The sequence below is a fragment of the Pristiophorus japonicus genome, chromosome 1 (assembly GCF_044704955.1).
Source record: "Pristiophorus japonicus isolate sPriJap1 chromosome 1, sPriJap1.hap1, whole genome shotgun sequence".
Classification (NCBI taxonomy): domain Eukaryota; kingdom Metazoa; phylum Chordata; class Chondrichthyes; family Pristiophoridae; genus Pristiophorus; species Pristiophorus japonicus.
The window spans coordinates 489933833-489946813 of NC_091977.1; the positions used below are offsets into that span (position 1 = coordinate 489933833).

Consider the following 12981-nt stretch of genomic DNA (forward strand, 5'->3'; position numbering starts at 1 on the left):
GATCTCCTGGACTAGTTTCGATCACCTGGATGGGTCAGAGAGGAATTTTCCCAGATTTTTTTTCTCCCTAAATTGCCCTGGGTTTTTATCTGGTTTTTGCCTCTCCCAGGAGATCACATGGCTCCGGTTGTGGTGGATTGTAGAAGGTTTCAGTATAAGGGGTGTCGTAGTTGTGTGAGGCGGACTGGTTGGGCTGGGTGCTCTTTGCCTTTCGGCCATTGTTCATTGTTCACAGGTTTATATGTAACCTTCAGGGCTGCTGACTGAGGGCTGTGCGGTTCTTTGTCGGCTGGCATGGACATGATGGGCCGAAAAGGCCTCCTTCTGCACTGTAAATTTCTATGTTTCTAAGATTCTCCTTAAAACATATCTCTTTGACCAAGCTTTTGGTCATCTGCTCTAATTTCTTCTTATGTGGCTCGGTGTCAAATTCTTGTCTTATATCGAAGTGTCTTGGGACATTTTACTACGTTAAAGGCACTATATGAATACAAGTTGTTGTTGCTAATCTCCCCTTTCCTTTCCTCCCTTCTTTCGCAAAGGTACTCGCACACACTGCTGCACAATCCCATAGCTACAGCCCACCATTCAGTACCTTATTCCTTGGCACAGACTGTTGGGTAGATTTTCCGTCAGAGATCTCTTGACCACCCTCCATAACTTTGACTGATGAAATGGCGCACACGGCTGCTATCGCGGGACGGGAGGGGAGGGGAGGGGGCATTCCGGGAGATCACAGGAAACCCCATAAATATTACTGGCGAATGAGTTTGGGCATTTTATTTGACTATCTGGGTCAGCAAAAGCAAGCCTGATCCTGCCCTCCAGAAAAGATCATAGAAACAGAAGCAGGCCATTCAGCGCCTCGAGCCTGTTCCGCCAATTTATTAGATCATGGCTAATCTGTATCTCAATCCTATTTCCCCCATTGCTCCATATCCCTTGATACGCTTACCTACCAAAACTCTGTCGATGGCAGACTTGAAGATTTCAATTGACCCAGCATCCACAGCCTTTTGGGGAAGAGAATTCTACTGTGTCGTGATCAAGAGCAGGAACTCTGGATCACTTTTCTTTTACCCCTTAAAAACCATGGGGTGATAAAGCCAGCTGCAGCAACCCAGGATCATCCTGTCTGAAATCAGTGCAATCAACACAGCCCAAGCATTGAACCTGGGATTTTCTTGATCTGTATGAAATATACCACCCTAGATGGTATATTCACCTATTGATTCATTAGAACACTCAAGTACATTTTTATTTTCTTTCTGGATGGCTTACTTTACATTGAAATATTACCTTCAGCTGTGCGTGACACTCCCTTTAATCATTCATGTCAGACATATAAAGCACTGAACAAGTTCTGCTGGTGTTTGTAGATGACACTGACTGCATGGAGCTCTCTCACCTTTCTTTGCAAAATAGAAAATCATGAGCAAACAGGAGCTGGACCATTGACCCTGGACAGTTTACAGTAGTGTAGTGGTTATGTTACTGGACTAGTAATCTCGAAGTCTGGACTAATAATCCTGAGAACATGAGTTGAAAGTCCACAATGACAGCTTGAGAATTTGAACTCAGTTTGAAAAAATCTGGAAATAAAAAGCTGGCATCAGTAAAAGTAACCATGAAGCTGTCGGGTTGTTGTAAAAACCCAACTAATTCACTAATGTCCTTTTGGGGAGGAGATCTGCCGCCCTTACCTGGTCTGGCCTAAATATGTCTCCAGTCCCCACCAACGTAGTTGTCTCTTAACGGCTCTCTGAAATGTAGCAAGCCACTCAGTTGTATTGAAACTGCCAACAGTGGTTCAAGAAGATCCACCACCAATCATCTCATGGGCAACTAATGATGGGCAATAAATTCTGACCTTGCCAGAAAATGAATTAAAAAGGAAAAAAAGCATTTTGTTACTACCTCTTTTTAATCCAAATTCCCTGTTCTTCCCTCTATCATTTAAATAACATTACTTCCAAGTAACCTGGTCGCTGTTAAACACCTGAATTGATTCTGCTTCTATGCACTTTTAGGGCAATGCATTCACATTCTCACAACCCTGTGTGTGAAGAATTTTCACTGGCCTAATTTTCATTTTAAGATTATAAATAACTGGGACCCACAGTGGCTAAAGGCACTGTCCTGTGCAATATTAAGCCATACAGACCCGAAAATCATAGGTTCATTTCAAACTAGCAAGTTAATTCACTTCAGCCATGGCAGAATTTTGGACACTGTAGTACTCCCAGTCTAGAGAAGGGGAAATAAATTCAGCCAGGTTATGACTATCCTGTGACACTTGTATGGACTTTGGGTGTAGAGAAGATCGTGCTGAGTTATGCTGCACTCCACTGGTGAACAGTTTCCTGGCCGTCACTGCTTACCAAGGACTCAGCTCCTTATTGGGTGAATTTTAGACTATTTTCAAAAAAATGAAGGTAGAGTTTTTAGTTACACAAAGCGTTGTTAGGACATGGAATGCCCCATCTAGAAGGACAAGCGCAGCAGATGCATAGGACCACCATCACCTCCAAGTTCCCCTCCAAGTCACACACTATCCTGACTTGGAGATATATTGCGGCAGTTCCTTTGTCATCACTGGATCAAATCCTGAAACTCCCTACCTAACAACATTCAATACATGGACTATAGCGATTCCAGAAGAAGGCCCATCACCACTTTCTCAAAGGCGACTAGGAATTGGCCTTGCTTGCAACACCCATATCCCAAGAATGAATCTTTTTTTAAAAAGCAGTGAATCAAGCAGAATCCATAAAAGAAGTAGATAAATATTGGAGGAAAATAAACATAGGAGTTTGGCAAAAAGGGACTAAATGAATAGCACTTTCAAAATACCAGTGCAGACACAATGGGCTGAATGGCCTCCTTTTATGCTGTAAATTTCTGCGGTTCTATAACTGTAAGACAAAAAGGACTATTGGGGACCATTTTGCCTTTTGAATTAGATTTATATTGAAATGTTCTGCTTGCAGCCATAATTCTCTGCCGTTAACAAAACTAGGGCCGATTCCAAGTATCAAATTACCTTTCCCATGGCAATCGTTCACTATGGTGAAGGGCTCAAATACCAGGACACACGAGTTAAAAATTAGGGAGTTAGGAGCCAGAAGGGAAATCAGACAGGAATAATAGATATGGAATATAATGGAATGCCATTGAAGCAGGCAGTGTAAATGGATACAGGATATAATTAGATGTGTTTGTGGAGAGCGAAAGGATTGAAGAACATGGTGAGCAGTTTGAGGCGGGGGAGGGGATTTGGGCTTTGAACTCTCACACTGGTTCAATGACCTTTTCCTATCCCCAGAAATGTTGTTGTTTATCTAGAGCTGAATTTCCCTGACCATTCATTTAATTCCCATTTAGATATTCAATTGTTTTTTTTGTGAAAATAGTAAATGGTTTGGAACACAACAGTAAGACATGCTCCTGCAGATGATTCTTTTTTAAACAAGAGATTGTTATGGTTTTACATTATGTTAGGAGAATAGTAGTAACACAAAATTCCATTCATCTCAATTTGTGTAACCTCTGCTACAGTTTAGCAGAGAGCAACTACCACAAATGCACTTGTCCAGGCCAGAGGTTGGTTGATTGTGGACTAACGTTACATCAGAGTCCATATTTAGCCCATAAATTAAACCGAGCCCATTCACAGTAGCTAAAGGGTAAGTGTTAGTTTGTATTGGATCCCATTTGCTCCATTTAGAGGCTGTTTAATAGCAGAGGCAGCAGCCCCTGGTCTCCAATGGCAGTGCAGTAATTAAAATCACTAATGGCTGATGCTCCTAACAGCTGTCAGGGCCTGTAAACAGACAATTTAAAGTAAGTACTCCCAGAGGGAGGGAGAGCGTGTGAGTGTGTGAGAGAGACGAGAAAACAGAAAATAGAGTGACCAACAGAAGAAATTGGAGGGACAGAGAGAAAGTCAGAGGGAGCCAGAAAGAGAAAATAGAGTGACTGAGAAAGAAAGTCAAAACAGGTAAAGAGGCACAGAAAGTCAGACATATCAAGAATGAGAGGAACAGCAAGAGAAAGTGGGATGGAGTAAAAGCGGTGGTCAGACAGAGATAAAGAAATTCAGATGGACAATAGGAAAAGCGGGAATGAAGAGAAAGATGGACAGAGAAAGTCTGAGGAATGTCTAAGATAGTCAAAGAGAAAGTGAATGCACATGTGTGAAAGAGAAAGATAGTCAGATGGAAAGAGAGAGAGAGAGGCAACAGTTGTAAAGAGACAGAATCAATGGCAAATTCCCTGACAGACTGTGAAAGAAAAATGGAAACACAGAGAGAGGAAACAACAACAACTTCCATTTATATAGTGCCTTTATGGTAATAAAACTTCCCAAGGCGATTCATGGCGACGCAATCAGATAAAATTTGATACCAAACCACATAAGAAGTTATTAGGACAGGTGACCAAAAGCTTGATCAAAGGTAGGTTTTAAGGAGCATCTTAAGAGAGAACAAAGAGATAGAGAGGTGGCGAGGTTTAGGGAGGGAATTCCAGAGCTTAGGGCATAGGCAGCTGAAGGCACAGCCGCCAATGGTGGGATGATTAAAATTGGGGATGCGCAAGAGAGCAGAATTGGAGAAGCGCAGAGTTCTTGGAGGGTTAGAGGAAGTTACAGAGATAGGAAGGAGCAAGGTCATGTAGGGATTTGAACACAAGAATGAGAGTTTTAAAATTGCGTTGCTGGACTGGGAGCCAAACAGATCAGCGAGCACAGGGATGATGGGTGAACGGAACTAGGTGTGAGCTAGGATATGGGCAGCAGAGTTTTTTCAGACCCCTCTGGAAGAGAAAGGAAGAGTAAAGAACAGAGAGCCACAGGAACAGAGGTAACAACATTCCTCTGCAAGAGAGGAAGGCAACGGCAGAAACCCTTCTGAGAGGTCAGAGACAGAGAGAGGAGGGAGCAAGAAAACTGATCAGAAAATTTAGCTTGTAAAGTTCTCAAGGACTTAGAGAGAGAAGAAAGAGAAACAATAAACAAAACGGTTGAAAAATAAAAATTAGACAAAAAAGAAAAAGAAAGACTAAGACTGATAGAATAAGACTGATATAAAAAGAAAGTAAGAAGGAGAAAAAATAATAGGAAACAGGAAAAGACAGAAAGACAACCAAATAAATGAATGAAAGAGAATAATGGATGGTCGACTGGTTGCTTGTCAGTTTCCAGCCTGAGTTCCACAATGGGGTTGGAGGGTCAATTTCTTGGGCAGGAAAGCCTGCCGTTGTAATCCACTCTTACAATGTTCAGATTTTTTTTCTGCACTTTGTTGGTTTTTGGAAATAATATAAATTATAGTAAGAGACAAGGAATAAATGGGAGCATACTGAGAGGTGTGGCGGAACAGAGGAACGTTGGAATACAGGTCCACAGATCCTTGAAGGTAGCAGGGCAGGTTGATAAGGTAGTTAAAAAGGCATATGGAATGTTTTCCTTAACTTAGCCGAGGCATAGAATATGAGAGCAGGGTAGTTATGCTAGAAGTGTATAAAACAATAGTTAGGCCACAGCTTGAGTACTGTATACAGTTCTGGTCACCACATTACAGGAAAGATGTGATTGCACTAGAGAGGGTGCAGAGGAGATTTACGAGGATGTTGCTAGGACTGGAATATTTTAGCTATGACGAAAGACTGGAGAGGCTGGGGTTGTTTTCTTTGGAACACAGGAGGCTGAAGAGAGATTTAATTGAGGTGTATAAAATTGAGGGCCTAGATAAAGTGGATAAGAAGAACCCTGTTTCCCTTAGCAGAGCGGTCAATAACCAGGGGGCATAGATTTAAAGTAGTTGGTAGAAAGATTAGAGGGAAGATGAGGAAGAACAAATTTCACCCAGAGGGTGATAGGGGTCTGGAACTCACTTCCTGAAAGGGTGGTGAAGGCAGAAACTCTCATCATATTTAAAAAGTACATGGGTGTGCACTTAAAGAGCCGTGACCTACAGAGCTATGGACCTAGTGTGGGAAAGTGGGATTAGGTTGGGTTTTTCGACCGACACGGACACGATGGACCGAATGACCTCCTTCTGTGTCGTAATTTTCTATGATTCTAAGGAAGGAGGAAAATATATCTATACAGCAATTAACCTTCTGTTCACACTTAATATGATTTAAGTGCAACTGATAAATTGAATAAGGCATTGCAGTTTGGTTTTATGACAGTTCTCATTTTAAAACTAAAGCTGGCTTCAATTAAGTTGAATTTTATTAAAGATTAGAAAGTTGTTCTCTATGGGCTCTGTGGGTAAAAGCACTGCCAGTGTGGAACTGGGTAAACAGACTCGAAGAGCTAAAGCTTGATCTTCTGTCTATGATGGTTCAATTGACCTCATCAGGAGTTGGAGCGCTACAATTGGCAGCAATGGTCCTGAGCTAGGCAGTAGGTCAAATGAAAATAGCTCAGGTTCCCATTCCATTGGACATTTGAGTGAAAGAAGGGTAGAAAGATTTCCATTTATATAATGCCTTTCACAACCTCAGGATGTCCCAAAGTGTTTTACAGCCAATTTTGAAGTGTAGTCACTGTAATGTTGGTATCAAAGCAGCCAATTTGCACACAGCAAGGTCCCACAAACAACAATTAAATGAATGACTAGAGAATGTGTTTTAGTGACGTGGTTGAGGGATAAATGTGGGCCAGGTCACTAAGGAGAACTCACCTGCTCCTCTTTGAATCGTGCGATGGGATCTTTTACGTCCACCTGAGAGGGCAGACTTGGTTTAACAACTCATTCGAGAGACAGCACGTCCGACGGTGCAGCACTCCCTCAATACTGCACTGGAGTGTCAGCCTAGATAATGTTTTCAAGTCTCCGAAGGGGGGCTTGAACCCACAACCTTCTGACTCAGAGGCCAGGTTGTGGGTTCTGAGCCAAGGCTGAAAGATCCCATGCCACTATTCAAAGAACGGGGAGTTCTGGTCAACATTCTTCCCTCAAGCAACATGATCAAAACAGATCAACTCATCATTTATCTTATTTGCTGTTTGTGGGGTCTTGCTGTGCACAACTTGGCTGCTGCATTTGCTCACAAAACAGTGACTGAACTTCAAAATTAATTCGTTCGTTGTAAAGTATTATGGGACATCCTATGAGTCTAATAGTCATTATCTAAATTGTTACTTTTTATTCCCGAACCCTGCTGGAATGTCAACATGTGAATATTGGATGGGGAATTTTATTTATTATTCGTTCTGTGGATGTGTGCATCCTTATTGAACTGTGCTGTCCCCTCCCTACAGTATAATACATTGCTTCTGATCACTCTCTCGCCTTTTGGCCAAGGATCCAGATGGTGGCCAATATCCCATCAACACCTTGAAGCGAGAGAGAATATTAGGAAAAATCAGAAAGTTGCAGGCTAGCAATAATAAGATAATATTAATCATGTAAATAGCTCTATTATTTTATATATTTCTAACGCCAGGGTAGTTACATTTTGATTTGTGTTATAAAATTCACTTTAATTAAAAGCAATCTTTCTGTGCGACACCCTCCAGCCCTCTCAACATAATCCCTAACTAATACAAATCACTGAAAAGACACTTCCCAGTCTATAGCCATGTGTGTTCCTGAATAATGACGGGAAGAGGGAGAAGACAGATTGCAGTCACATTTTGAACCACCATCATAAGTATTAACTTAGGTAGTATATAGCACTTTCTCCAGAAATGAATCCAGTTAGAATAGTAGATATTTTATCATATTTTAATTACATTTAGTGATATAATTAATAGAAGTGCGTTTAATAGAACAAGTTGAATCACTATCATTTCAGAATTGGTTCCTAAATGGGAAAATAAGGGAATATAATTTTAGAAAGGAGCAGATTAGTTACAAACATTTCTGTACTCGGTCCCCTGCAGCTTTGAATCGACGAAAGATTGTTTTTCTAATCAATCTCTGCGAGATACAACCAGATAAAACACTTTTCCGCTCACGATTTTTCTGTAAATTAACTTAATTTATCATTTAACAAAGGGAATTCTTCAGAATCCTCCGAAAATTAATTGCATATTATTCTCCCCTCCCCTTGAAGCCTTGTTGCAGACAGAGGGAGTTGTTGCTCTGTCCGGGCTGATTGATTGATTGATTGATTGATCGATGGATGGATGGAGTGATTGACAGCTTCCCTCTCCATTCTCCGGCGGCGATCGCTATGGTGTAATGCAAATCCATCTGCTGGAGAGATTTCCTATTGGTGAAGGGTGACATCACACACCCCTTTTGTGGGCGTGACGGTGAGCCGGGGTGTATAAAAGGGAGCTCTTTGAGCCTTGGGAGCTATTTCACTCAGGGTTGGGCAAGAAGGGAGGGAGAGTAAGAATAAGAGCGCAAAAGCTCCAAGTGACACTTACAATTCAAAACGCGGCCGCGGTGGGAGTTAAATTATTTATTATTGAAAGCGGCACATTGTGTCCATTCTGCACGGATGCAAGAACACTGCCCTTCTTGAGAAAGGAAGAGGAACCAACAGGGAACACGCCTAGAGCTTTCCACTGGATCATTACCCGGTCTGCTCCATCTGAAAGTTTTCCTGACAAGTGGGAGGAACAAACGAAATCTTTGCAGAGGAGAAACTTTGCAACAGGACAGCAACGAAAAGTGAGTGAGGAAAAAAAAATAAAGCCATTCAGAAGAGTTAAATGCAAACCGCTATTTCACTGCAAAGAGCTATCGTTCCAGATAAGACAACCTCTTGAGGAGAAAGTGAAATCTAATCGTCTTTTTAAAAAGTAATTTTAAGCTAAGTTTCCGCATGCACAAATAAGTGGCATCTTACTCCCTTGTATAAAGGATTTAAAAAAAACTTAATTTGAATTGGATTTTTTGTTGTTGCATGCAGTAGGAACAACATTGAAAGGGAGTTTAACTTGGAAGATTCTTTTCAGGACTGAGAAGGGTTGCAACACCCTGGGATAGAGCGACTCCATCCCGGCTGTGCTCAGTCCCACCAGCCAGTGTTTGGAGCCCCTGCTCCCTCTAACTTGTCTGCGGTCTGTCTGGTTCTCTCTCTCTCTCTCTCTCTCTCTGTCTGTCTCTCCCTCAAATATATGAGGTTGCAATGGCCTCGGACCTCGGCATGAGCGCGGATCTGCCCACCAGCCCCTTGGCCATCGAGTACGTGAACGACTTCGACCTGATGAAGTTCGAAGTGAAGAAGGAGCCGCCCGAAGCCGAGCGCTACTGCAACCGCATCTCGGGCTCGCTGTCGTCCACCCCGATCAGCACCCCGTGCAGCTCGGTGCCTTCATCGCCCAGCCTGTGCGCCCCCAGCCCGGGCAGCAGCAACAAGGCGCACCACCTGGAGGACCTGTACTGGATCAGCAACTACCAGCACCACCTCAACCCCGAGGCGCTCAACCTGACCCCCGAGGACGCGGTAGAGGCTCTGATCGGCAGCTCGCAGAGCCACCACCACCACCACTTCGAGGGCTACCGGGCGCAGCAGTACCCCGGGGAGGAGATGCCCATCAATGGGCACCACCAGCTCCAAGCCCCGCCGCACCATCACCACCACCACCACCACCACCTGCGCCTGGAGGACCGCTTCTCCGACGACCAGCTGGTCAGCATGTCGGTCAGGGAGCTCAACCGGCAGCTGCGGGGCTTCAGCAAGGAGGAGGTCATCCGCCTCAAGCAGAAGAGGAGGACCCTGAAGAACCGCGGCTACGCTCAGTCCTGCAGGTACAAGCGGGTCCAGCAGCGGCACATGCTGGAGAGCGAGAAGTCCCTCCTCCAGCAGCAGGTAGACCAGCTCAAGCAAGAGGTGGCCAGGCTGGCCAAAGAGAGGGACGTCTACAAGGAGAAGTACGAGAAGATGGCAAGCAGGAGCTACAGGGAGCCGGCCCCGGCCCCCTCCAACCCTGCCAAAAACAACCCCTCTTCCAACGAGTTCTTCATGTGAGTTGGAATACACTCAAACTAGCAAAAAGGAAATCAAAAAGGGGGCGACTTTTGATGTGACTTCAACTTAGTGTACAAAACCTTTTTTTAGAAGGGGGGGGGGGTGTGTGAAAAGACTCTGTAAATAATTTGGAGGAAAAAAAGACAATTATGTGGGACATATTCTGCAGATGCTTTGAGTTTTGTTTGATATGGGGGAATGTTACAGACTCATTTCAGAAGAGTACAATCCTGAAGAATGGAAGTAAAACACATTTACTAGCGAATTATATATTTAACAGGAAGAAAAACAAAAAAAAACCTTCCAAATCCAGTAAGGAGAAAGAGGAGAGAGAAATGAGCTAAAATGAGAAATATATTTAAAAAGGAAAAAGAACTTTACAGGGGCAAAAACTGACTTTGAATCACAAGAGACATGTTACAAAAAAAATTGTGAGTTTCAAACAAATGTGGACTTTTTAAAACCAATCCTGCATGCTGGACATGTATGGTGTTTAAAATACTTTCTCTTTTTTGTACCCAGTCCTGTTGGGAGGGGGGAAAAAAAGCATGGCTCCTGGTTTTAATTTAAAATTTTCTTCATTTCCAAGCATCATTAGAGAACGAGGGGATTAAAAATAGCCGTGTTCTGGAATAATAACATGTGGAAATGCAGCTGTAAATGTCCCACAACAGAGATGGGAAAATAATGGGAGATATGACTTTGCAAATGATCTTACCCCTGCGATTAGATGGATCGAGTGTGGCTGCTGTTGTTTCTTTTTGCATTATCACCCTATGTTTTCCATTTAAAAAAAAAAATACTGTATAAAGTCAGATTATGGGGAAAAATTTAAACAACTTGAATATTTAACTGCATTGTACCTGTACATAGAATGGTTTAGGTATCTGCCTTTTTCTCTTTTTGAGCCTATATTTTGCTTGATCGAGTCTTAAAAGAACTTTATAATTAAGAGCATGCAGATAATGTAAAGACATGAAAACAAAAATCATTTAATAATGTAGATAAAAAAGCCTACTGCACTATCAGAAGCCGAATTTGTTTTATAAATAAGGCTTATGTTTTTTTTTAAACTTTGTTTTTAACTTATTAAATTTATTGAGATGATTGCTGTTTTAGTCTTGGGTTTGAGAGGGGAGGGACGATTGGAGGGAGGGGGGGGTGGAGGGAGGGAGGGGGAAGTGGGAATTTGGAAGGAAATTGCTCAGGTTTTAAAGGTGATGGTGGGCTTTGTTTTAAATCGGATAGAATTAAATAATTCCCATCCTTGCGGAGCAATGGCCCTTGATATGTTGGGGGAGGGGGGAAAGAATCCTTAGCGGGGTGGGGGGGTGAATTTAACGCTGTCTGGAGCCATATATGTTTAAGGGAAATTGTTGGGCTCTTGAATGAAAAGCAGTTATTCCAGTTGAGAAAGATAACAAGTTATTGTACTCTGGAGCCACTGCAGGAATTTCTGGAACACTTCCTGATTTAAAAAAAAAAATTCGATTTGGAAATTCCACTAATTTTTTTTGTACACGGGATCAAAAGATCCAAGTGCTTTATAATAAAAAGTATGATTAGAGATGAAATGTCATTTGGTTTTGAAAAGAAGAAAGCAAATATTGTTTTGCTCCCCTTGCTCCAGCCATCCACAAGCTTTTTTTGTCTCTGCAACTTCCACTGGGGTGGGGGTGGGGGTGGGGGGGGGGGGGGGGGTCAAAAAGGCAAATGGAACAGTTGTGAATGAGTAGATTCTAGAATGGGTTACTGTTAATAGGAGGAGAAAAAAGAGAAGAATTATGGGAACTGATGAAAACGGGTGATTCAGAGTCATTCTAAAAAAGAGTGAAATCCAGTGAGGCAGGTTCAGTACTGTACATTGCAGTGTCATCTATATTTATATAAAGTAATACGGATTATTTAAAATTACAGAAATTTTATCAATTAAATGTTTCATTGTAAATATTTTTTTTCTCCCCCGGCAAAGGGAGTGAGATTCCAGTTTTTCCAATTTGAAGCTGCATATTCACTCTATTTTTGAATGACACCAAAAATGACTTAACGCCTTGATTCTATCGCTGCGTTTATGTAAGGGCGAAATTAGCATAGTGGGTGCCAGATTCGTAAAACCTGCGATAGAGAATTGTTGTTTCTCCCCCTCACCCCGTTTGCTGGCGCTTGCAAGAAATTCGAGAAATAAAAAGCTGAATCGCAGAGTATTCTGTACGTGTTTATTCTCTAATAAAATGCTTTTTAAAAAAAAATGCAGATCTTTTTCCTGTGTGCAGAAATTCTACAGTACAATCTAAACTCAACTGAAATTGTTCCTTTTTTTGCCTCTCATTTCCAGTTTGTTTAAATTGCAAGTCACCATCAGTAAGATGGATCGGCATTGTTTGCCCTCATGACCGTTGAGCCTGGCGCTGTTGCCAATGTCCGAAGGAGCCAGTCTTTTCCGTCCCGCTTGCTTCCAAATCAAGCCCGTGGGTGTCGGACATTAAACTGGCAGCTTTCAATTTAGACTGCCTTGCTGCATGCTTCACGACAACCCGAGGAGCGGCCGTTGCAGGCTCTCGCGCCCCTCCTGTTTGCATCTCGGGGGCTCACTCTTCTTTTCTGCAGGATTCCAACTCTGAGTCTGGAGCGTTTATTACTGAGAAACATTATCTGGTGACCAGTTTATTTTAACTTGAATTCAGCAAGGTGACTTTATTGAATGTCCTGCTCGTGCAATAGAACCGGCTTCTTGTGTTCTGCCGGGAGAGATTGTGTGAGAGAGAGGGGAATGCGTTACTTGAGTACAGCTCAGCAATGCATGAATTGCAGTAGTTTGTTTTGAACCGAATAAATTTTTTAAAAAATTAAGCAATTCATGGAGAGTGATTGTCGATTTCATTGTGTGCATAGATACAAGGTAATTCACCTGCAGTTTACTCCAAATAATGCAGTTTTTTTTTCTTGCACTAATTTTAATTACTAAAGAGCTTGAATTAAGTGGCAAAGTGGGTATTTAGTGCTTTTTAAAAAAAAAAATCAAGTCATCACTCATCAGTTTAT

At 42.3% G+C, this 12981-nt stretch overlaps 1 protein-coding gene across 2 annotated transcripts; it reads left to right on the top strand.

Moving 5' to 3' along the window:
- The first annotated feature begins 8801 nt into the window (after window positions 1-8801).
- Window positions 8802-12759, top strand: mafaa (MAF bZIP transcription factor Aa). Of its 2 annotated transcripts, none has more exons than XR_011592756.1 (2): window positions 8802-10370; window positions 12275-12336. XR_011592756.1 is itself a non-coding variant. In XM_070876675.1 (2 exons), exons 1-2 carry the CDS (start codon window positions 9097-9099, stop codon window positions 12330-12332), a joined length of 897 nt encoding a protein of 298 aa, XP_070732776.1. In that variant the 5' UTR covers window positions 8802-9096; the 3' UTR covers window positions 12333-12759. The 2 variants fall into 2 exon arrangements, 1 of the variants encoding a protein (XP_070732776.1); XM_070876675.1 differs by having other exon boundaries at window positions 8802-9935; window positions 12275-12759.
- The last annotated feature ends 222 nt before the right edge of the window (window positions 12760-12981 follow it).

Excerpts from the sequence above, each read along its gene's own strand:
- mafaa (XM_070876675.1), top strand. The coding sequence starts at position 9,097 with ATGGCCTCGGACCTCGGCATGAGCGCGGATCTGCCCACCAGCCCCTTG. Across the intron at positions 9,936-12,274 it reads TCTTCCAACGAGTTCTTCAT|TTTGTTTAAATTGCAAGTCA; the intron begins GTGAGTTGGAAT and ends TCTCATTTCCAG.